Source organism: Lutzomyia longipalpis, chromosome 3, assembly GCF_024334085.1.
Source record: "Lutzomyia longipalpis isolate SR_M1_2022 chromosome 3, ASM2433408v1".
NCBI classification, from domain to species: domain Eukaryota; kingdom Metazoa; phylum Arthropoda; class Insecta; order Diptera; family Psychodidae; genus Lutzomyia; species Lutzomyia longipalpis.
Window position 1 is genome coordinate 3,173,032 of NC_074709.1, and position 26,370 is coordinate 3,199,401.

Below are 26,370 nucleotides of genomic sequence, written 5' to 3' on the forward strand. Positions count from 1 at the left end.
AGAAAAATCATAAAATTTTTACTAGAAATTGTCATTTAAAATGATTAAAATAAAGATAGATAGATCAGAAACCTTAGAATATAAGAACATGGAAGAATTTTTTGAGTTCCTCGTTCTAAAATTTTATTTTAAAAGTTATTTAAAGTCAATACTTAATTTTTTTTCCTTTGCAATCTCAAGAAAATTTTAATTCTTTATAAATACCTACGTACATAGGTACTAGGCTTTACGTACATGGCACTTCATAGATTTCCCCGCCTTGCTTATGGATGATGGAGCATATACAATAAATTACCCACGTATCAAATATGACTTGACGTACACGCTGTAGCTGCTGTGGTGCCGATAACACGATGAATATTTTGCCACAAGAACCACAGAGCATAAATAATTCATCGCATTCTTAAGCATCCCAGGGTTTGGTTTAGCCATCTCGTGAAAATTTCCATGCCATGCCGTAGCCTATATAGCTCTTCACCCCCCGGGCAATTTTATCTCAATTCTATGGTGAAGAAGGTTTTGGTTAATAATATTTAGCATGCGATTCACATGTGAGATTCATTTTGGGGGATTAGATTGTTAATGTGACGAACTCAATCATGGTGAGGCTATCCTATTAATCTCAATCCATTCACTCCGGTTGTCTCGGAATCTTTGTGTGTGTGGTAATTTCGGAGAGATTCTTCTCTATCCTAGAGGTGTGTTTCATGTCTTCTTATCACGAAGAACCCGCACATTCATTTACTCAACTCTCCTGCGAGAAGATTCGTGCGATTTAGGGGTTGAAGCTGGGAAACCACAAAAGCACCCTGTCGTTCTCACAATATGCGTCCTTCAGAGCAAATTTACCTCTTGCACTAACTATTGGGCATTTAGTAACCACTAGTGCACTTGATTGCGTGCTATAAAGGATCGGAGGTCACAGCAAGTGCTGCAATCTTCTTCATCCTTATGGGACTTGAGTGTAGTTAAGTCAGGTAAAGTTAATCAAGTACAACTATACCTATACTCAAACTGCAAAGTGGAGTTGCAGATTAAATTACCGCAGAAAGTAGAGGTGTTCGCTCAATCGATTCTCCCCTTTAATCCATTTCCTCCCATGGGTGTATTACTTACAAATGTGATTTCTCCGTGGAGAACTCAACCCATGGAGAGACTGTCGGTAGCACAAACGCCTCCACCACATTTCGAAGAACGATGCGGGGGTGTTTGCTGTTGGCAAACCACATCTCAAGATCATTACTTTAATGGAATTTCTTTCCCATGGATACATTTCCATGTTCCTACATCCATCTTCAAACAATTTCATTTTCTTTTCACTTTTTCAAGGCTTTTAAGCTGGCAAAGGAGAAACATCGTCATTCGATAAATCCCATCAGGGACTTCTTTTAAATAAATTTTTGGCATCAGCAACTTTATGCTTTTATGTGATATTGATTATGTTTTCTACTAAGGAGGAATTTCCCAATCCACGCTATTGGGTCAAAAGAAAATTTCTCAAGACTTGATTCGTCTTTCCTTTAATTTTCTTTTAATGGATATTCTTCAAATATTTGACATTAACCGTGTTTTTTAAAGTTTATTGATAAGAAATATAATTCTGAGTATTTTTTTCTCAATCTTTAAATCATAATACACAAAGATTTAATTCTCCCTTTTCCCCGAGGCTATTCATAACAAAACATGCAAATAACGTTCTCTTAGTATTCATCTTCCATTCGAACCCGCAAGATCAAACCTTTCTGGTGTTTGTTTTCTCATCACATATATTATATACATATAATATACAACCTTCCTTTTAGGAAAAACAGAAAATATATTCGATTTCTTCCCATTGCTTGTACATATAATGATATATTCCATTGCCTAGCTACCTAATTAGAATAACAGCTCCATTTCTCGAGGCATAATTTCTCATTCTCTTCTGCTCTGAATAACTTTGGATATACCTACCTACGTAATATTCTACCCCGTACCTCCTTGTGAAATACAAATAAATGATTCAATTTCAAACATATTTTCACATGCAGAAGAGCCTCGAAAACATCATTATATTCCTATAAACATTGTGCTATGTTGCTGCGAAAATCATTGAAAATTCATTAATGATGTAGGATGGTATAACCTCATCACCTTTGCATGGGTCCCATGGAGTTTTCTCTCCCTGTAACCGCCTCATTCAGCTAGGCATTTTTAGATGCTCTTTCGAATGGTTTGCATGAAAGGACCATATTCAATTTTAGCGTGGATGGGTAAAATCAATAAAAATAATTCAATATGTATTGGAGCCAAAAAGAGAGAATGTGCAGCGTAAATTTTGCATTCTATTGTTACGAAGCGGCAAAAGGTGGAATAATTATCGAAATTTTGTAGCAATTCCCATTCAATGGTGTCGATCTCGTGAAACCATTCATCATGGTGCATTATGCCGAATGCATTTGGCAATGGCAAAATTGGAAATGCGCCTCTCGATGTACGTGATACGAATATTACAGCAGTTATCCCCTTCTCCCAGCATTTTATTGTATCGCCCCCAAAACCATGATAAAGTGCAAAATTTGCATGAGAAATTGTAACAAATTTTCTCTCTAGATGGGGATGTAGGATAGCAAAATAATTTTCCACTAGATAGTAATTAAGTAATTAATCTCAATGAATGAGTTTATATCTGGGGACAGAATTATAAAATCACATCTAAGAACAAACCCCTATTGGGTCCCAATAGATAGTCTCCTATGAAAGGACTAATAGTCATAAAGGATGATAGTCTAAATTTTCCAACGAATATACCCTCTTTGGGCCACATACAGCAATTATTACGTGTGTGTGAATGAGGATGGATCCCCGGTATCCCTTCTAATAGGTCTCGAGTGTACATTGAGAAAATATACGGGAGGGGGTGGTTGAGATTAATTTTGAAACTGAACCAAAAACCCCAAAATGAGCCACACACACCAGTGCACACCAATTATCGACTCTCTCTCTCTCTCTATGCGATTATCGGGGGGAAAAGAAGCTGAAGATGAGATCCTTAATTGAACAACCACTCATACATGTGTTAGCCACCCCCTCAATCCGCCTTCCAGATCAACCTCCAATCACGTGCCTATTAATTAAATTTATGTTAGATTCCCACGATAATTGCTGGGAAGGTGCTTGGCCATGGAGAGGAGTTTTGCTCCACTTGTGAAATCTCATGGGAGTTTAGTGAACACATTAAACTTCCTTCCCCGGGAGAGTGATATGAAGGAGCTTGATGGGGAAAATAAAGTTATTTTGGTAATAGCTTTCATTACAGGAGGTTTTTCATTAAAAACAAAATCTTTTAATTTATTTCTCCTCATACAGAGGGTCGAGAATTTTAACTGAAAATTTCATTTATTTTAATATTTTTTTTCTACGCACTTTTAATTTAAATCCATTAAATTAATTAAGAACAGTGTAGAAGATCATTGCGTATGAACCAGCAGCTTTGCAAATCTGACAGAATTTAAGCAATTAAAAATTTAAAGAAAAAAGTTTCCCAGATTAATTTGAACACTCACCTGAACAAAGGTATAAATGGAAATTTCTCCAAACCCAAACGTATTGATTCTTATTGGCTTACTAAACATCATCATGAGCAAGAGGAGACTTTTTTGTTCTCGAACCTCCATGTCGTACCATTTTGATCTGCATAGTGCTTCAAAGGCGGCTTGAGAATTATTTTCCAGTACTTGGCTGAAGAAGCAGAGGATGAAAATTTGAGACAGCATCGTTGATATAACACACACCAAGATTACTGTAGAAGAATCCAAACTATCAATGGCATTGCGCATGCAACCGAGATAGAATAGCAAATAGAGCGTAATTGCGAGGAGTTTGTGGAAATAAAGGTGCCAATAGGAAGATGTTAGCAAATTAACTTTCTCCAGAAAAATTCGATGTATAGTGTAAGTAGTTCTAATGATAGAACGTGCATCTCTATGCGTTAAATCTTTGCTCAGTTGATCAATTAGCTCTGTCAGAGTACAAAATTCAGCACGAAAATAGAACATTGTAATCATAACTATGGCATCTGTGCAAAACATATTTTCAACTGTTGTGAAAAAAAGAAAATTCTGAAAGACAAAGTTCACGGGATAGAAGAAAATGCTGTCAAAAGCTATTCCTGGAATCCAGAAGTATGTTGGGGTGTTGTACTTGGAAATGATTAGTATAAAGGTTACCAGTAGAGTGCCGACAATTGTGACAAATGTTATGAAAAATCTGCAAAGACATAAAATTGAGAAATTTAATATTATTGTATTTTTTCTTACCTTTCACCCTTCCTTACTTTGTTGCCATGAGAGCAATCTTTGTATTCACGTGAAGATGTTTATCTCTAATATACTTTATTTCCGGCAGAGAGTTATACACAAGGGTATCAAAGTACTCAAAGATATCGAACATTTCTTTACTTTTGCAGATAATAAGGAAATAATAGGTAGCAATGCATTGATAAAAGCATATTATGTACGTAAGACTCATCCCCAACTCCATAAGATCACTAAAATCCTCCATTTGGCCAATAATGTGCCACACTAAGAAACCAATTCCCGATAGAAGAAAACCCGGAAAGGCAAATAATTTTATTTCATTCAAAATTTTACACGGAAAATCCGGAAGAAAATCACTCTTCCAAATTCTAAAAAGAAATAATACAAATTTCTTCAGCTTTTCGTGATTTTCTTCTAACATGTCAGTTAACTTTTATTGCGTTTTAAGGCACAAAAATTTCTTCTAACAATAGTAACTAACAAGAGATGGAACCGTATTTATTAAGTCTCTGAAAGATTTGTTAGGGACATGGTTTCCATGGGTTTCAACATTTATAAATGCAAAATTTAGTAGCAATTAAATTAAAAAAAAATAATTTTATTCAATTTCATTCATAATACATGAAAAAAAGTTACATAAGTTCGTGAAAATTAGTTAGTATTCTACATAAATAAATGATTAATATACCTACCTATTTCTGGTATTTTAGAGATATTTGTAAATTAATTTAATTATTTTAAACTATAATAATATATAAATAATAATAATCTCTCAAGTCTGTCAACCATAATCTATTTTTCAAATTATTCAATTAAAAAAAATGAGAAGGATGAAAATTTTACTACCTACTCCTAAATCGAACTAACAATGAATATTGGAATACCTACTATACACCTTAAGAATATATCAAATTTCCGTTACAAAAAAAATCTAAAAATATATCAAGATAGAAATTTTTTCTATGAAAAAAAAAATCAAAAATGTTCTTTTAGTTGAACGAATGTCTCTTGAAAAAAGAACTTCCTCCATGTGTTTGGAATTTACTCAATTTTTGATATATTGTGCTTTATTTACTTTTATCACAAAAAAGAGAATTTTTCATCAAGTCAAAACCCTATGGACAGACTCAATAAACATTGCCATCTCCGGGTGAATTTCATTTAATTCAATTGAAGCGATTGAAGAAGAAGGAAAAAAAACAACCCTTATTCTTAACAATACATAGCGAACAATATAAATTGTTCCTGGCTGTCTCAGGACGAAGGTGCGCGCTCGTGCTATGCTCCTGATGGGAGGGGTTGGGGGTTATAAGTTGGAGAAAAGTATACCAACAGGAGAGTTCAGTGTGAGTAAATATACTTTGTAAAGTGAATTGTTTGTTCCGGCAGGAAAAACTTTTTTAATAATTCCCACTCGTCCCTGGGTGCTTCGGCTTTTGGGGAAAAGTATCTTTGGAAGTTAAAATAAAATGTGCCAAATGTATTGGAGATACACCCACGGTGAGACCATTGGACCGCACAATCACTCACGAGGAGGGAAATTAGCATTTTATGTGCGTTTAGAATAGCCCCCTTAAGAGAAAAAAAAAGCTCCCTTCGTGGATGAAATTTCTTGTTGAACCGGATGTTTTGTTATGGACGAATAATTGCCAAAGAAGCCCATTGAATTGAAAATCAATGCTTTTGGGCTCAAAATTCAGAGAATGAAGACGAATATTCCCAAAGTGGGAAAATTTTCTTCTGTGTATTAGATGGGATTTTATCCAAGGAAAAAATCCACCCCATTATGGTTCAACTTACATACTCTCCAGCACCCCCCAAAGAATGCCCTTGTCCCCCTAAGGGCTGAATGATTTACACTTTCTCTTGGTAGTACGTTATATACCTTTTTTTCTTCGCTACCAGGCTACCCCATACTTGAGAACTTAAGTGTTCATTATTGTCATCACCGGATCATTACCGTTTGTTTTATGTCGTCATCCCTGGCGTCATAGCGTCGTTTGGAATTCTATGCGGGAAACTAAATTTGCCAACCACAATTTTACCCCCTAATTCACTGACTTCACCACCTACCCTCCCGCCCCCGCACCAATTTGATTGAGGGAGCCGCGAACGAGGGGAGGACGTTGAGTAATTGGTGATATTCACACCTCGTTCCTCACAAATACTTACCTGTCATTCCCCCTTTTTGTGTGCTCACGGAAGGAATGCAGAGTACTTCACCTACATTTTCTTCCCACACACACACACCGCCCCCCATCATGAATATTCCACTGAGTTCGGGCAAGTCTTATGCGAATTCCTTGGTGGTGCTTGCTTTATTTATGCAAAACTACCTGTTTACCGCAGTCTTATAAACAGGCAACAGTTTCCTCATCCATGAATGTAGTTGTTTTATTACTCCCTAACATTAAATGACTATAAAGTAAGTATGAGATAATTTCTTGAAATTTGATTCCGGAATTTATGTTAAATTTAAGCGGAATAATAAGCTTGAGCAAATGAAAAGCTTTGTGTGGGAGTACATAGGTAGTCACACAAAAAAACTAAATAATAGTCCGGTAATAGACTTCTTTTTCAAATTAAACGGTGTAGATTTATTTGAAAAAAAAAATTAAAAATTCTAAGAAAAATAAAATTTTGTGCTTTTAGACTTCTTTTTTTTTGATTCTTTAAACTTTTCAACCCTTAAAAAATCCTAATGTTTGATCTCCTGGAAAAACCATCATAATATTATTTCCAACAAGAATTTTTCATGTACACCGTGTTTTATACCCAGAAATAACTCAAAAGGAAACCCAATCTCGAAACAAAAAAAAAAGAAAAGTTTAAAAGCGAAACTTTTCTGACATAATTGAAATCCTCCTCGAAACAAGTGTCATGAAGGAGTTGTAAGAATTATTGGTAAAAATTGAAAAGTCGGAAAAGTCGGTTCAGCCTCCGTCAAGACATATCTCTGGGCAATCAAGCGGGGCAGAAAGTGTGGAAAAAAGTTTTGGGAAAAGTTAAAGGAATTCAAAAACTCAACATCCGATTTCAAAGAGAAAGAATTGATTTTCTGTGAGAGGAGTCTTGCAAAAGGTGATGGTGTGATGCCTGAATTTTTCGTTGGCCCCTCCTAAAGTGAAAATGGTGAAAAGTTACAAATTTCAAATTCAACCATCCACCAAAGGGAATGGGCCCCATCATGACACGTGGAGCTGTAAGGCAATGTATGAGTGGCATATAAGATTCCATCAATTCTGTGAGCAATTTCTCCGTCAATTTAGTACCATTTCACGTGTCATTCATGCCATTTATCTGATGTTGTGGTAATTTTTTTGCTCTCTTTTCACACCCATCGAATGATTCCCAATTCACCGTGGATGCCTTTCTCTTTTTTTTCGGGAGGGAGGATGGGTGAACAAGTGCGTGAATGTTTGTGCATTTTCCTGAAAAATTGAATTTCCCACCCAGAAAACTAGAACATGGAACTCAGAGTGGGGGCGATATCACACATAGGAAGCAATTTATGCCTCTTCTTCCCAGTACTATGTATATAGCTTTTTATGCTTCTAGAGAGGGAGTCAACGAATACGAGTTGACTGCTCTTTTTATTTTACACCAGTTCAGAGAGTTTGTGACGTTGTGAAAAATTCTATGGAAGTCAGATCTCTAGACAAAATTTAGGGTAATGCAGTTTGTTATTTATTAGAGCTCTGTCATAGTCTGAAAGTTTAGATAAAAGAAATAAATTTTTAAACAACTTAAGCATTTAAAAGAAATTCATTAAAAATTTTACATTGAATACTCGTGAAAAAAAAATTGAAAAATCCAAAATTTTTTATCATAATAAAAAAGCTTTTATTTAGCATTGCAAAACTTTTATCAATTATTTGATTTGAATTTCCAAACGAACTGCTACAAATGTTGGGAACAAGCACAAAATAATATTGAATATTAATTTGGTATAAATATCAAACACAACCCCCGTATATTGTGCAAAAACATTAAGGGGGGTTGAATTGGAAAATCTGCCAATGATTTGCGGCATCCTCACGCAGCTACTCGTGCATCCCCGTGTGCCTTCCATATATTTTGGCGGGGTGAGAAATAAATTTCCATGGAAATGAATTTTTCCACCCCCGCATATTGAGGATGAGCCCCAGAGATTATCGAGCACATTTTTAGTGACTCCTGAACACTGCCTGTGAAGAATCGAATGGAGATTTTTCGCACAATTCCAATCAGTCGGAATGCCCCTAAGCTGCTGCGCTGCCACCCTCAGGGGTGAATTGCGGAAAAGAAAGAAAATATAAGGTGGGTGGCATCACGCATCAAGGCACCTCTATTGTTGTGGGTGATTCAGGGCCTTAGGGGAGGGGGGGAGGATGGCACAAGGGAAACACCAAACTCTACACACCCTCACATCTCTCGGGGCATAATGGGAAATTTTTAATTAACTTTTTTTCCCCACAAGGAGACCACACTCTGAAAATTCCTCAGAGGACCATGTCCCACATTCTTATGGACCCCCATATAGCTCCACTCGAGAATGCTTTAATTTATAATTGAATTTCACTTTGCGCGCACCACCAAAAAGGCAACGAGCGAAGCGCGCCAAAAATGGGAATTAGGAATAAATTGGAATTTATGATCGTAACCATTTTGATTGCCATTTCACCTTAATATCCGCTATGCGAAAGTTCCGGGGGAGTTGTGGTGCAGAAAAAAATCCCACAAGACAGCCTCATAAATTTCGTCTACAATCGTTGGATTTCCTTTTTGCTATCGGGTTTTTTCTCCGCAAACTTTCTTTCAACTTTCTCGCATTGAAACTTTTCTCAAGCGCTGGAAGAGTTTTAAGTTTATGTCTGTAGTGTTTGTGTTTTTGTCTTTCGTCCATGAGATGTAGGTCGATATTGTCGCAGTTTCTTTGAGATCTCTAGCTTAAATTGATTGCTGTTTTTTTGGAGTTTTTCCTTTTCTTTTCTTTTCCTCAAAAATTTATAAAGAAAAATATTTGTGGCAAAAGAAAACCAAAAGATATTCCGGATAGAATAATAAATTAATTAAATGTTATGAATTTTATATAAAAAAAAAAGATTCACTTATTTGGCTCTTATGCAAAAAGTACATAAAATAGTGCAAATGGTGCTAATAGAGACGACGAAGAAAATGACTAATTCGACCCCTTTGACTCTCCGACACTGCAAAAACACGCAGCAATATTTCATTTTCTCCGTCAAACACGAACACTCCACGTGTCCCATGGAGCGACTAAAGAGCAACATCCTGAAAATGTCGAGCTCCAGATTGCGGGTGCTGTGGTGCGGTGAAAATGAATAGAAACTTCCCGCATCCCATAAAATGCTGAGGAGGGAAAATTGATTTTTGCCTCCATCAGCCAACAGTCAATCGTGAAGACACCCCCAAAGAATCTTTTGGCTTATTTTTCGCTCCTTGTGAGTCTCACGTGTGAGGATTCACAAAAGCACCCAGAGTGTGGATGGTACTATGTGTATAGTTTCTCGCATCATGTAAAAAGGAAGAAGCATGTTCCTGGATCCAAGTCACGTTTTCCGTCACGGAAAACGGATTAGTGTTTTGGTCTGTGTCACAAGAGAGTGAAGCCAGATATATAGCATAAGGGAAAAGCCTATACCCTAACTTTATGTACACACACACACTACCCCCCAGCATCCTTGCAAGCTGGGAGGGATTTTGTGGAAATTCACAATAATAGCTTTCTTTCTCTTAGTCACATAAAATATAGCACAGGTCATGGAGTACATAGGCACAAACCCTGCAGGGTTGGATGCATCAAAAGCCCCCAAAATCCTCCACACACATTTAAATAATACTAAATCAAACAGTTGATTTTTGCATCCCCCAATCAAATTGATTTATGGAAATATTGTAAATCAAATCACCGCTTGTTTTCCAATTTAAATGCTAATTTTAATTATCTCAAACGTAACTTTGCAAATTGGGTCCCAACACTGCAATTTGTACATTTGGGTAAATTTATTTACATCATTGGAAATAATTATCTACCATAAATTCATGACACTGTCCACAATCAACCCAAAATTCCCCACACCACAGTATACTCATTAGTGGTTTCGCTGACCAAATAAATTTACCCAAAACGAGACAAAAACAAATAAATAAAATCCTCCCGAAAAATTCAACAACTACCCAACCCTGCCGTTTCGGTGCAACATAAAACTCTTAACTGGGTGAAACAGCCGAAAGCACTTCGAGCGCCTCTTTTGCCTCAAGTTTAGAATATGAACTTTCCCTATATTCAAGTTATAAAATAATATAGATTCACTGAAGCACACAAAACAGTGAAAATCTGAAAGGCAAAGGGTGGAAAAGCAATTTCATCCTAAAAGGGCGACAAACTCCATTTCCACCCGAAATACTAGCTGCGGCACTTCACTGCAATTGTTGTAAAATATGCAAGTGAATGCTCTTCCATACAACTGGCTAACCACCAATTATCTCGATTTAGCCATTTCCTTTTCATCTCAAATGGACTCTCTTTCGTATGTAGTTTAACGTAATTCTATTGCACTCGAGTTCTAATCAGCCATTTCTTGAAAACTAACTTAGTTGTTTAAATGAAAACTTAATAAGCGACAAAATGTCCATTTAAATAAATGTTAATAACTATATTAGGTTCTTCCATGCGAAGGATATGTACTGGAAATTCCAGACGTTCCAGATAATATGAAGATGCATCTAGTGTAGCAATGGAGGCGCCTGGTACTTTAATCAAATTTTGATACTTTCACAGCTTTCACAGTGTTCACTTACCTATATTTTAAAGCTCAATTTGTACCTTTTAAATTCAAACCCCGTACTCTATGCTCATTTTATATCTCCCCCATCGCGGTGACGATGAATAATCCATCTTTACCGAAGAAACTTTCATGCAAAAGTCACTTCTCATGGAAGTTTTCTCGGTACAAAATGAATATGGACATACTTCCACGGGGAAAATTAATAAATCGCTCTTCCCACGGGATATCTCCACGAACTGTGAGAAAATGCACGGAAGAAGTAAAAATATATTACACGCTATACCAACATAGCTGCAATGCAACTAAAGACACAGTACTGGAACTTCCATCCACCAAACTGCAGTTTGAAATGAAACTTTGAACGACATTTCAACTCACAAAGGGATGCACTGGGGCATAGTTTTCTTGTTTTTCCATCCAGCCAGAAAACACATTCCCCTGCCAAGAGACGGACGGAAGTTGTCTTGTCTGTCTTATCAATAATTCACTGTAGCCATTCCTTTAAGAAAGTTTTCCCGGAGGAATATTTAAGTGTCTGGGCAATTACCAAGGTGCTATATATGTCGCACCAAAACTCTTTATCTAACAGCACCATCACATCCGAAAGGCAGTCGGAAAAGTTTCAAGTTGGAATTTTCTCACCATTTATCTCAATTACATTCGTAGTGCATTTCAGTGTGTAGACACACACACACACACGTCCCAAAAAGCTCCATTATGGTAACATTTGCGTCACGCTAATCCACCTAAACATTTTCCAGCACACACCTTGCAGTTGGAATAAATTTGAATTGTCAAACGGCAGGTGTTGCATCCTTCCCACCTGTCCAGTGTAGTATATTGTATCTGTGTATGCCCCTCATTGTGAATTCGCAGCACACACGAATAATCCGTGCTGAACAAGCTTTAGTTATTTTCACGGAAGGGGTGAGAACATTTCCCACGACTTCCAACATTCATATGTATAATTCTCTCCATTGTTAGAAAGGTCTAGCCATAGCTGCAATCGTATTTGGATTTTCTTTTGGCATTAAGTACCGGGGAAAAGCTCTTCGGACTGACACATTTTTCAGCACGTCGCCATTATTGTTGGATGTTCCTTCTGGTGCTTCTTTTTACCCCACAATATCCGCAAAAGTGTTTCCACTTCTGCAATTTGCAATTGAATTTACCCATCGTCAAGCGATATGTGTGGAAAAAAAGTTCCTCACGCGAGAGCTTTTGCTGTGTTCTTGTATTGGGTGAAAATCTCAGAATTGTTGGGATTTTCCTCTGCAAGAGTTTCAATTGAAAAAGTCAATTTTCTCCTTTTATTGCTTGATAGTTTTGCTGGAAAATATTCCTCTTAGAATTTTCCTTAAAGATATTTGTTTCGTACCCAAAATGGGAAAAGATTTCTTCAAAAATGCTGCACGTTAAAAAACTGTACATAAAAATTCGTGAATTCTCCATTGATTACGATAATATTGACTCAATAGGAAGTCAACTAGTAGAGCTTTTAATTGAAACTATGATCCTTTCTTTACTCTTCAAAAAACTAAAAACGAGTATAACCATCAATGCTAAACTTCTTTCACATCAACGAGCTTTACAAATGCAAACCCTCTTCAAAAAAAAACCACACCCCCACATACTGAGGGTTCTTGTTAAAAAGTGGCATCCACTCAGTGCACTTTCATTACAATCAACACAACCAAAATGGCTTTTCACGGTTTTGTGCTGCACGTAAAAGGGAACCCCATTTGCTGCACTACCCTGTCGATTTTCCTGCCTACCCCATACCCCCACTAAAAACCCAATTTGCAAAAGCTTCTGTATGCAAATTAAACATAGTTCACGAAATATATCCCTACGCATCTGCACTCAATCAGAAATTACGCTCTACTTGCCATGCGAAATATGACTTTTTTGAATATCCACTGAAAACCAACAACCCCATTTATTAGCGGAAATTGCAGAGCTTTTTTTACACATAGCTTTTTGGCATATTTGCATTGCTCTATAGAGAACACGAGGTATTGAATTGGAGATACCTATTGACGGGAAATCTATATGTGGGATATATCATGAAAAATGCCTAGCTGGAAGGTTAAAAAATTACCCTCATCGTTTAAAATAATTATTTTGCTTTTTCAAGTAGAGGAGTAGGCAGAAATACGTTTAAGGGGGTTCTTCAATGTTGCATTTAAATTCTCAAGTTTTGACAATTTTTTAACGGATAAATTTTTAACGTTAGATGATTTGTTATTTGACGTTCATTCACACGTTTAAAGTTTACAGAATTTTAAGGAACTTTCCAAAGTAAACAGTAATTTGAGTAAATAAGTGAATAAAATATCTGATACATAACATATTGATTTCTTGCGGTATAAGAAGAAACCTACATAGTAAACAATCTAAGGAAATTTTCTCTCAGATGCATCTTCAGTAATTCAGGCAACATTCTATTTATACAAGAAATCTTCTCAATTTATCTTTCAAGCATGCAGTGAAGTTTGAAATTTTACTTCTTCCAAAATTGCAGGTATATTATTAACTTACATAATGAAGAACTTCTTGTGGTATGACGGATAAACAAAACTTTTTGGACAATCTTTGGAAGTAAATTCTTTAGCATTTTCCTCATATTCCATGGAATATTGGCGCCATTGTTGAAGCTCCCACGGTTTTGTTTAATAATGCAAGGTTAGTGTGGGCTTTACTGATGAACTCCCAATACACTAGTGTGTTAATTAAAATTCATAGTGTTCATGCTGAGCTGCCATGCTTTGATGTGTATAGTTTAGGGAAATTGCACAAAAACATCTAGCCAGTAACGTACATAGTTGTTGTTTATGAAGGTCTTCAGGCACTTTAGGCGTATATATAAAAGCTCAACGTATTCTCGTGAATATGTACATATATAGAAAAGGGATGAAAAAATATACACCACCGATTTTCAAATGGGAGAAAGCTTGTAATTTTAGTTGTTGTTTTAAATCCACATGGGAACGGGGAAAAATACATAAATTTTCCTGATGCGTGTCTGTATGGAGATGAAGAACTTGTGCAAGGGAGAACAACGAAGTATTTGCTGCTGGGAAAGCTTTTTTTTGCTATATAGTTAAGCACTCGTGTCACCTGTCGAAAGGTATACCGCAGTAATCCCGAGAAGAGGGATGAAGAAAAAGCGCTGCATAAAGTCAGGAGAGATTGTCTCTTAATTGCTCCATTTGCAAGCAGTCGTGAAGGATAAATTGTATACGTTGTTCGTGCAAGTCATTAGTTGAAGGATAATGGCAAGTCTGGCGGCACTGCTGACGCGAGGAAAGCTCTTGGATATATTCAAAAGTGAATGTAAAACATAATGTTGGAAAAGGAAAAGGAGTGCAAAACATATCAACGGATGTTCAGTTGAGTGTTTTGTGTGTCTTAAAATTTCTCCTGGGTGTGTGAAAGTGTGTCATCGCGAGAAAATCGTCTAAGCTTACACGTTGAATTTAATTAAGACATGGAAGAAGAAGCTTTCAGCTCTTTTGACCTTTTTGTTAACTTTTCACTTTGATGTTTACACCGAAGGAAACTTTATTTATGTACAGATTGAATAGATTAAGATTTAAAACTCCCTGAATTTATTAAATAATGATAAAATAGTCAAGATCAAATTTTCTCAAAAAGCTTTCGGGTCTATACATACCTTTTCATCGAACGCAGGAGAGCTTTCAAGTTTCTTTTTTGTCAACTCTGCAATTTTCCTACATTTATGTACATTTTCCTAAATAGTTGCACTCATTAAAATGTTGTAGTTCCTTTGAGCATAAATTTTGTGAATTTATCACAAAATTGCGTCCATTCAGCAGCATCTAACATAATTTGCTGAATTTTCCCAGAGTTACTCACGCCATATAACGCTGTCATAACTCAAATAATTCCTCACCTACCTACACACATTAAGTTGCTTCACGGAGAAATGCAAATTTCGGTGAATATTGCATGATGTTTCCCTTTCAGCAATTTTCTCATATATAGTTCTAGATAATTTCCAAAAGCTCACTCCTCTCTTCGCATCGTGCTTTCGTCAGCTTCTCGTCACACGATGCAAAAAAAATCCTTCAGGCAATGATTCCTCTTCACACTTCGTAACTCTATGGGGGGAGGCGCACGCAGATCACACGAAAAGGCAAAGAAGTCGCCCAATAACAATGCACTTTGGGGGTGCTCTGTGAGGGATGACTGAAGTAATTACTCAATTAGTGCTGAAAGCACGAACCGCTGAGTTGTCTTGTAAAATGAACAACGCGGAGCATCCTCTTAATTAGAGACACTCTCATGCTTTTCCCTCTCTGGTGGGGCCGCTCTGGGTTATTTTTTATTCTGCAAGGCAAACCTGGTGAGATTCACTACATGAAACATCATCTGCTGAGTACGCGAACCACATAGGAAGAAAAAAAATTGGATGCTCTTCGTGGAAAAGAGAAAATTCATGTTATACAGAATCGCACCATGGAGATGTTTTTGCATGAGAGCCCTTCATTGCTGTTCCTCGCAGTCGTCTCTTTTTTTTTCGCCAGAACAGTATTTTGTATGGCTATATAGGCGAGGCTCTGTGAGATCATTTTTGAATGGACCGAGGGAGCGATGATGATGATGTGGAAAAGGCATTTTTGAGGGAAATTCTGCGAAAATCCACACAGAAAATGCTTTTTTGGGTATTACACGTGTGGCAATACATACAAAATATTCACCAATAACAATATGCATGATTGGACATAAATGAAGCGCAGATTAAGGCTCCTGTTGGTGTATATTTTGAATTTAAAAATCCCATTGAAAGGCCCAAGGAACGACATAGGATACTATTCTCCATCAATATCCTTTTTGCCACTATTAAATTGCCACTTATACCATCTCTTTTGATCTGTTCTTCTTCCAGCATATTTTGTCATTCTTTTTCCAATCATTTGGTGCAGTAGCAACATTAGTGAACCGCCCTTTCCAAATGCCTTAAAAGTCATAAAAATCGTAAATACTGAATTTTATTTTAAAATATTTTAAAAGTTTCTCTAATTTATTTCATTTTTGCCAATATATTATTCATGTCATTATTTCATCTTTCCTCACTCCTCTTGTCTTCAAATTGTAGAGAAATATTTCCTTATTGATTTCTACAACAAAGTATGTGTAGAAAATTAACTTCTCTCACATCCGGACATTCTCTTCCATTTGCCACACGGCCCATTTCCGCTATACTAGCTAACTTCCGCCTTAATAATTTCAATACACGCGTTTTTTTGTGCCCTATTCTCTGGCGGGATAAATTGCTAAAATCATGATGGGAAAGGAAACAGCACAAAAGCCCCTAATTAAATTTCCACATCGTTGACGTGAATAAACAGGAGGGGCATTGGGAATTGCTATATAGAGCTTCTCTATTCAGCGACTACGAATCATGGACCAAACTGACCAAAATGGGTATAGCTCTCCCCCCAAAATGTTAATTTGTGTGGCTTCGACAGTCTGTCGAATGAATTAATTGCAAAATGATGACTGCCAAAACTTTTCGCCATCCATGTCGATCATCTAATGGATTAATTTAGACACCACATCCTACGGGAGGTATCCCAATAATGTGTGTGGTAATGCTAAAGTTATGTATATACTTTATATTTGAAAACACAAAAAAATACTGCAGTGAATTAGTTGGTATTTCACATAAGTTTCTAGCTTTGATTTCCCAGCATAACTGTGTGATGGAAATGAATGTATGTCAATTGAGGGTGCTTGCGGGAAAACTTTCATCATCCTTAAAATGTTTGTTTTCCCCACAAAATGCTGAGAGATTCGGAGAAGGACAGAAAAAGCCATCAATCTTCCTTTGTTCAATCGGAGGAAGGAAAAAGGCGACCCCATGCCACAGAGAAGACGTCTGTGTTTTGTTTCTTCGGTTAGAGTATTGATTTGGTGGCCCCAAAAAGTCCAGCTTGTGGCCGCATTTCTTGATTCACAGCCACCACCCGCGCACACAGACAACGCGGTTGGACCCCAAAAATTCATTAGATGTGGATTCCCAGAACACTTCTGCACGTCAATTAATTCCACACGCCCCAGGATCGATTCAATGAACTTTGGCCAGATTGGGAATGTCAATTATTGGGATTACCAAGAGATTCTTCAGTGCGATTGACTAATGGTGGCCGAACAATTAATGGGATATCCCGAGAGCATTCTTTTCCCTGGAAACCCCCTTTCTTATGGGTGCAGGATGAATGAACTCATTGATTGAGAATGTACGTTCTAATGAGGAATTCAAACAATATTCTCATTGAGAAATATACGTCAAATGTCCTACTATACAAGAAAATTATTTATTACCACCATCGTGAACTTTCTCTGGCACCACAATAAACGCGCCACAAATGGTAGCAATGCCTGCAACGCCAGCAACGCCAACAACAAACCCAATAATACTCACAAAATCCATTCTATCCCCACAAACGAAGCATTTTATACAAAAGCATGAGAATGCAAAATGCATTATCAATATAACATATAATATATGTACAGTACATACGTACATTATGTTTCCCATTAGTTTCCCCAATGCAATAGCTGCAATGGCTGCAAAGGGTGGTACCGTGTTGGTTGTGTTGTATGTGCAAATCACTCTAATTGAGACACAAGTAATTGAAATTAAACTTGAATGCCAATTCACAAGTTGACAACTTTTGCTCTGACGATCGATTGAAATTGGCCACACATCCACAATACATCCTATTCCACCCACAATGTGCTCACACCACCCTTAACCACATATTACATGTTTTCACGGAAAATTATCACCAAAGGGATAGTACTAAATTTCTCTAAATTCAATTTTCACCAACAACCCCTCTCAGACGCAACCCTTTGCCCTCCCCTGAAGCATAGGCCACCAATGGGGATGGAGATCGAAGAAAATTATTGAGGTAAAACATATAAAGAATCTTGTCAAATAAATTCCCGTTGGAAAAGGCAAATATTTGAAGTAAGATATGCTCCCCATTGGAATTTTCTATGCTATATATGGTAAATTTCGCCCAAGGAGGGAAAAGCACAGAAATTTTTCACCTCTTTATTTAATATTCCTCATAGGAAAATAAACAATGTTCTTTAGGGAGATTCTCATACAGCTCCCCCCTAAGTCATGCCTTCCGGGGATGAGAAGAAATATTTATTTGGCAAATTTGAGGCATTAGAAAGTGAATTTTTTTTTCTATACAAAAGTCTTGTTTGCAGGACCTAAGGGAGAGTAAAGAAAAAAAAAGGTTTGTGGAAGAGGGAAATTTTGTTTTAATCGTAAAGAATTTTCCAAAGGAATTTTTATTTCATAAATTCTGCACCCAAAAAGAGGAGTTTTTAAGGAATTCAATTCAATTTTAGTCCAAAAATTGAATAATAGTGAACAAATAGGAGTGGGGTAAGTCCTGTTTCGAAATATGAAGAGAAATATAACAATAAGAGCTAAGAAATGTTTCTTAGTTTCGTTCCGCATTTGAATCTTAAATCTAAACTTTAATTTCAATAAGCAACACTTGGGGAAACTTGGAGAATTTTGACTTAAACAAGAAGTTAGAAGCATACAGAGGAGAATAACTTGTGCCTCGGTGCTCGAGCATAAATTGCTCACATTGGCGAATAGCTGTGGCTGTCCTCAGGGGGGATTTGGTCTCTTTGGTCTTCTCTCGAAAATACCGCATGTGAGAAAGTCTTATGTTGGTGCGGTTTAAGGGGCGAATATGAAAATTAATGACTCCACTGGATGCTTTTTCCCACAACCCCTACTCCACCACCCTTCTACATATATGGCCCAGAATTACCCCCATTATTTCTAAATTACGCGTATAACATTCACATGCTCGGCTTTTTCTATTCAAAATGACACTTTATATGTATACAAATGGTAGAATTATACCCCCAACCGCACACAGCGAATAGCTCAGCTCCACCAACTCCCACGCACCACGAAGAACGGCCCAGAATCCACCATAAGATGGTCGGTCTGAGGAAGATGGATAATCTTGTGGGGTCAGTGGGTTCTTGGGTTGCATCAAATTGATTGAAAATCCAGTTAATTTATGAAGATGAATGTCCCTCAATTTGAATTGCAATTGCAAAACGTCTTGAGATACATTAGGTATTCAAGTTGAATTGCAAATGAAGCAAACAAAATCCTCAATGCACTCCGCCTTGGCAATTAATCCAACAAAATCCACCAGACAAAGGAAGACTTTGGAAGAATAGAAAATCATTCCATTTATATCTATAAATATACAACTGAGAGCTTTTTGAATAAATATTGAGATGAGAAGTGCTCTAAAGGATTAAATCTTGCTGTTTCCTAGTCATTCAATCATTCCATTTAGAGAATTTTTAAATTTTAATCAATCTCCCCAATGGCTTTTATTGTAATTAAAATTCTTGTTTTAAATTCAATAAAGAATGTTAAAAGAATGAATTCTCCTTTCACTTTCTCTATAAAAAGTTATAAAGGTCTCTCCGAGTATCCTATAAGCTACTTCTTGCTGGGAAATGTAACATATTTTGTGTATTATACAAAACAGTGGAGAGCAAAGAAAAGGGGCGACAAAAGGGTATCCCAACCAGACGAATAAGCGCAAAAGCCAGAGAAAAATATACAGTAGTGTAAAGAATAATCCAAAGCTTGTCTTAGTGAGTGAATTATGTGACTTGTGTGCTTCGCACGTTCTTCTAATTTATTTCGCCGAGACCACCAGGCGCCTCCATCGAAAATCATACACCGTACTTTGTATATATAGGAGGGGTACTCTAGACCAGCCGTTTCCATCATTTTATTAATTAAAACCCAGTTAATTTGCCATCTCGTAATTCTCTCCACTCGGGGCAGCAACAAATGGCACGGCATTGCTGCCACACATTCTGTAACTCGCCTCTCACTGCTGGGCTAAAGTGCTTTCAGGACAATAGACACAAATTGTTCATTCAATCATTTTGCTTTCTGCATTTAAGGAATGTAGAGGGATTCTTCACAGCACGCCATCAATGGCTTTTGGGTGAATGTATACACAATTAAATTCCTGCGGTGAAAAGTGAAATACTCTCACCTTGCTTCAATAGCAACCCCCAGAGGGTGGAAAAGCTTAAAGCAACTATAGAAGCTAACAGAGAGAGAGAGAGAAAGCTCCTCGGGAGCAATAGGAATAATTATTCAACATAAATTGGAGAATTTCCATTATTCTGTCTCATCGGGTTATTTATTTCGCAAATTCATTAAATACCCCCACCCCGATTGGTGCGGCATTGTGTGTCTCACGGGGGTTTGGAAATGAAAAACATTTGTGAGAAAATTCCTGTTGACACTCTACAAATGTGTGCCTAAGTGGAAAGTTCCTCCTCGATCTCTGAAGAAAAGTTTTCCTCAAACTTTTGTCGTACCAGTCCTGTTGTCGTCACAACAATAAAGAGCTTGAAGCTTCAGTGTGGTCGAAAAAACCATCAATTCCAGAATTTTACTCAATTGTGAATAATTAGGTTGTTCCACGTGGAATTTTGGAAGCTTTCAATTCAAATAGAGCTTTTTGCACATTTTACACCTCAATTAATTAACGCATTAATGACCAATTTATTACGTCGAAAATATTGATTTTCTACACACCGTGTAACAAATGATTAATATACTGATAAAAAGTTTAGCTAATTGCTTGAAATCTGGTTGGAAATTAGAATGATTATTAGGCAAAAGCTTTTGCAACTCGTGATGCAATTCATTTCAAATTAATGTTGTTAGAAAAATTTACCTAAAGTTCTTCTATTTCCCTCTCAGATCATTGCTTTTAATGGACATTTTTTTCCGTCAGGAAAACGCCCCTTTCCGGGACAATCATCCCGCAGCATTGAAAAAGATTTTCACCAGAATTGAGCTTTTAGTAGGCACATCTTTCGCCACCACATTCATTGGCATTACGTATTCAAAGACACCAACTGACTGTAAATTCCTTCCATCGTACCACCCATCAATTTACAAAGGACATTCCACGATGGAGAAATATTACCAAAGTACAATTGCCGATTGAATACCAATCACACTCCTTTTCTGCTCTGTGTGAAACACAAAAATCCCCAAGTTCTTAGCAATTCTCTTCACAGACTACCGGAAAAGTCAAGTTTGGCATGGAAATGGTGAAATTTTTTTGGGTGAAAAGCTGAAGGAAAGTACAATTTCTTTTCGCCAGTGTGTTGTAGATGAATTTTTCAGAGAGCATACTACCCCCCTCATCGAGATGGCAGTTATGCGATAAAAAATGCAACACATTCCTCATCTTTCCCTCTTAATCCTTTCCGCACCATGAAAAATGTTCTCACCACCCCGTGGAATTTAGCACACCATAAAATTTAATTGTAGAAACCCCCACCCCCACCTGCTAAAGTTTCCCACCCAAAACTTCTCTCCAACTAATGACCAACACTCCAAACGGGTAAAGCTATACGATTTATTCTTGAAAATGTGTCAGGAAAAAGTACCTACTACACCCCCCTCTCTATTTGCCTTGTGTGAAAGACCCATTTACTTTGTTAATCTTCAAACTGTCGAGAAAACTATCTTTTATGGCTATATGAAATTAATTAAATACGCGCGCGGCGGAACATTAATTCACTTGTCTTTAAATGGATTTTCAAGCACCACCCCAACAACAATGTTTTTATGTTCACCCCCGACGCCAATGATGCTGCCAATGGCGCCCAACTGGCGGCACACTTCTTTTTCGCAATATCATACTCTTTATTGTTTAACGACATCGGGGGGTGAAATGGAGCACTCTGCTGGAGAACCTAAAAGGCACAAAATGAGGACAAAGTTGAAAGGAAAATCTCAAATTTCAATCAAACGATCTGTTTTCTGTTTTTTTTTAGCCTCATTGCATTTTCTTCCGCTCTGAATGAATTTTCTCTTTTCGTCAGCAGCTCATCTATTTATTTTTCTCCAGTGAAAGTACGTATATGCATTTTCTTGCGAAAATCTCAATATATTGAAGGAGTTTTCATAGATCGTAGAATTACCATAGTATTCAAATAGGGAAAACCAGGGCGAATAAAGTCAGAAAAGGGGTTTAGGAAAAAAGAACTCAAAATATCACAATTGCCAATAAGACAGGAAGAAATTTTATAGGTCATTATTATTGGCAATTTTCCTCCCTACGCCTTTTTCCAGGATCACTTTTCACTATTTTTCTGGGAAATCTGATAATTTTGAGCATTTTCTACATTTTCTCTGAGATTTTTCAACCCCAGTTAGATTTAGATTTAGATTTTTTTAGATTTAGATTTTATTGCTTAAGATTCATGCCTATGGAATAAATTCCATTTACCCCTACAATAGTTACCCCTACAATTTTTTATAGTACCAAAATTTCAATTTTATCTTTTCCATTGGCTAGTTAAAAGCTTGGAAAATTACACGAAAAACCTCTTAATAAAAAAAAATAAAAACACATTTAAACAAATTCGCATATTTTATTGCATATGCCATTGATTAAAAATTAAATCTCAATATTTCAATTTTTATTGGAATTTTTTTTTCACATGATTTGATATGAATGATTTTATAAAATAAAAAGAATTTTCTGATGAAATGACCAATTTTGGGGAATTTTCAGTTTAAAAAACAAGCAGAGAGAACATAATAAAATATTAAATTAAAAGTCATTTTATTGAGGAAATTATAAAGTTATTTTGTCGAAACGAATACGAAGACTTTCAATATCAAGTTCATTGATAAAAAAAAGTCTCAAGCTCTTAGATTTAGTGCAATAATTCTGAAAAATTAAGCAAAGCACTTACCCCCTTTATGGGTTGAACACATTAAATTCTTCCTCGTCTGAATCATCCGGATTAAGTTTATTCAACAAATCATCCATTTCGGGATCTTGTGGTTCATCAGAATCCCCAAAATCATTACCAAGTATCGACGAGAGATGCTTGATTTGTTCTCCCGAAGACGGAAGTGGCGAGAAAGCTGCCACAGGACATGGAATCGCAGTCAATTGGGCCTTTAAAGAGACAAGAAAGGATCCCTTTGTTAGCTCTCGTTGAAACATTGAAAGTATTTCAGTTTATACCTTGCTGTCCGACTGTTTCTAGCTGTAGCTCCTCATCCTGTCTAAGAACATTCCATTTATTGGAGCTGCACTTTAGTATATCCCCATCATTTGTCTCCTCCTGACTCACTTCCGACTTTTCATCGTCATCTTCGTTTGCTGCAAGAATGGCAACTTGTTAAATCTTCCACATCACTTGCTTCCTTAATCTACAGCACAGTGACGAGACGAACGACTCTTTTGCTGTCCTTATGGGACTGTTAGAATGGGGAGTTTACAGTAAATACCATTGCAATGAAATGCCCGAAAATTGTGCAACACAAAACCATTTGCATGTAGCACTAATTAGAGGACGGGAAGCCCCACAGAAACTTAAACTTTCCTAAATTTAATTTGCATTTTGTACAGAAACTATATGTAGGTATATTAATTTGCATAGAAGATTTCCAGTACATTATCCCAACTCGTTATGTGACTACAAAATAGGAAAAACTTCCGGAAGTTTATTGACTTTAATTACAAACTTTTTTCAATTATTTCTATTTTTTTTTTATTTAAGAAATTCATTAAATATGTAAAATTGCTTTTTTTGCAATCTCAAATTCTCTTTCAATTAACAGAAAGGAAAACTCTTAAATTTTTTTATTAACTCATTTTCAAATTGATGATTCTGCATTGCAAATTAATTCTGAATTTTAATGCAATACAAACAGATTGATTTTGCGATTGAATGCGGATATTTTTGCACACTATTTACGAAATATTACCTTTCCTGCAGATTGCAAATAAACAAATTAAGCACATTTTGTACTTTCAATATTCCATGTGGAATAAATTTCCCCAATAGCAAACAAATGTTTCAAACAGAGCCGCAATGTATCGTTTACATCCAACTAATATTTTTTAAAAAAAAAACTCTATTGCTTTTACAATATTTACACAAAATGTTATTACAAATAGATAAATCATTTTTTAGCTATTTGTTCACATAAATTTTAGCATAAATCGCATAAATCAACATAGATCAATATAATGTGCTTTTGAATTTGGGCTAAAAGGATATAAAGGATAGAAATCCCCTGAGTTTTGCCACCAAAAGTGCTCAAAGTTTTCCAAGTTTTCTCAGCGAAAAAAAAACTTTCAGCATCACATTAAACCCACATTTTAACAATATGTTTTATGAGCGATGATATAGCATATGTACATAGATATGAATATACTTTAGCAAATGAGCCTCAAGGAGTTAAAAATAACATTTAATTGTTCTCAATACCTTTTTCATGCTCCTCCACCGACTCCTTGGCGCTGATGAGCTTCTCATAGATCTTGTCTTCCAATTCCTCTGAATCTGTTTCATTTAATTCACTCTTAATCGCTGTTGCTGCAGTTTCAGGAATTTCTGGATGTATACTTGGTGGGTTTTCTTCTATTTCCATCTTCACGGTTATGTCTGGGCTATAAGGAGGAGTTGTTCGGGATGAAAAGTCTTCAATTAACTTGGCAGCTTCCCCGAAAACATTATCTTTGGTATCAATCTCTTCTGAATTTGATTCAACTCGTTCAGATGCAGTTTCTGTGGAAATGGAGTCCCTTTCAGAGGAACCGTCTAAAGGTCCAGAATCAGCTTTTCTTTTCTTCTCCGGACTCCTCTCTTCCTGACTTGGAGTCTTCTCAGTTGCAGATACCCGTGATTTGTTTGCTAGAGCACGTTTGCGGTAGAAGCGAATTGTGAGGTGTCGATTCTCAAACAGCAACTTCCGATTCTGCCTGTACACATCAAAAGCTTCCTCTTTGGATTTGAATTGAAAGACGGCAGTCTGTGAGCTCTTCAGCCGTATGAAAGGGCTTATTTCCACACTATCTGCTGTAGGAAAAATCCCTTTAATGGCTTCCTGGGGCACATTTAGTGGTAGATTCCCCACAATTATTCGACAAAAATCAATTTCATCCAAGGAATTGGATTTAATCTCCTTGTCAGGATTCTTCAATTCAGCCGAAATCATTCCCCCGCCAAAAGGTATCCTGGACAGTTCTGCAATTGCAGCCTCCACATCTGCTTCCGGATGGAGCCTCACGAGGCACTGACGTGGTGCAACTGATTGCTGAAAGACTACCAAATCAATGGAGCTTGAGAATTTCTGCACAAGTTCCCGCGTGATTTTTGGGTCAGGAAACTTAATTAGCAACATCTTAGCCATGGAGGCATCGCCATTTGTGTCACTGGTCTGGTGGGTTGTGGGCTTCCTCCAATTCCTGAATTTAGGTTCCCGACGACTTGCTCTCTGATTTGGGGGTTCCGGTGGATTTGGTCGTGGATTCGGTGGTGGTGGCGGAGTAGGAACTGGCGGTGAAGGTGGAGGAGCTGGTCGCACGGGGTTCAGGAGAAGCGACTGCAGCTGCAGCGGAAGTGTTGGTCGCCAATTCCTAGCAATATGTATCTCATTGGATGTCCTGGGGAAGAATAACTCTGGACAAGGTTCTGAAAAACCCGAATTATTCATCTGTATGCCCCGCTTAGGTCTTCTTGCTGTAGGCACTTCACTTCTTCGCTTCATCTGGCCAGGAAAATCGAGGAAAAATTCTTTTCCACTTTCAAAACAATAACAAAACTCAAATACAGTCATACCCCGCATAACAAGTCTTGGTTAAACTCTTCTTACGCATTGAAATTAATGGGTGAGAAGAGTTTAACCCAGAATTGATTAAGCGGGGTATGACTGTAATACCACTCTGAAGTTTTGGAGAAAGCTGGACAAAATCACTGACAGATCTATATCTATATAATAATTAAAGGATTTCGTGTCACCGTTGATCCGATCGTGATGAAATTTGGTACAGAGACTACTGATACCAGGCGGTTTTCACCAACGGCATTCATTTTCCCCCTAGAGCCCCCATTCATAATAGCGCCCCCATATAAATTTTAGGATTTTTTGACTACTTTTTGAATTTAGCGCCCTTTTTGGAGTCGACTAAATAAACCCGATATCGCATGTTGCTCAACGAGTTTTGAACTAAACGAACTTTTTTTTTGCATTTCGACAAAATTCGTGATTTCCGTGTTTTTTCCCAAATTTGTGGGCATAAAACGCATTTTTTGGGCTCCTGGGGCACTTACGGGTGCTCCGGGAGCCTCGGGAAGCTACTGCGTGCGGAATTTGGGGTCCGCGGAAATTTTGACGGTTGGGG

At 37.0% G+C, this 26,370-nt stretch overlaps 5 protein-coding genes across 9 annotated transcripts in view; 4 read left to right on the plus strand and 1 right to left on the minus strand.

Annotated features, from left to right (window-relative positions):
- LOC129794093 (GPI mannosyltransferase 3) overlaps positions 1-26,370 on the plus strand; it is a 1,193,052-nt gene that overhangs the window by 1,003,818 nt on the left and 162,864 nt on the right. The window lies entirely within an intron of this gene.
- LOC129794120 (cytoplasmic tRNA 2-thiolation protein 1) overlaps positions 1-26,370 on the plus strand; it is a 1,132,104-nt gene that overhangs the window by 942,870 nt on the left and 162,864 nt on the right. The gene's annotated exons all lie outside the window — the stretch shown is intronic.
- LOC129794129 (plasma membrane ascorbate-dependent reductase CYBRD1) overlaps positions 1-26,370 on the plus strand; it is a 1,128,201-nt gene that overhangs the window by 938,967 nt on the left and 162,864 nt on the right. The window lies entirely within an intron of this gene.
- The window catches only part of LOC129794176 (cuticle protein 8-like), a 500,748-nt gene that overhangs the window by 311,514 nt on the left and 162,864 nt on the right, over positions 1-26,370 (plus strand). The gene's annotated exons all lie outside the window — the stretch shown is intronic.
- Positions 22,578-25,808, minus strand: LOC129794094 (protein painting of fourth). Its single transcript, XM_055834705.1, has 3 exons — positions 24,455-25,808; positions 23,203-23,340; positions 22,578-23,133 (listed from the first exon to the last, which is right to left on the minus strand). The coding sequence occupies exons 1-3, from the start codon at positions 25,803-25,805 to the stop codon at positions 23,039-23,041; spliced, it is 1,584 nt and encodes a 527-aa protein (XP_055690680.1). The 5' UTR covers positions 25,806-25,808; the 3' UTR covers positions 22,578-23,038.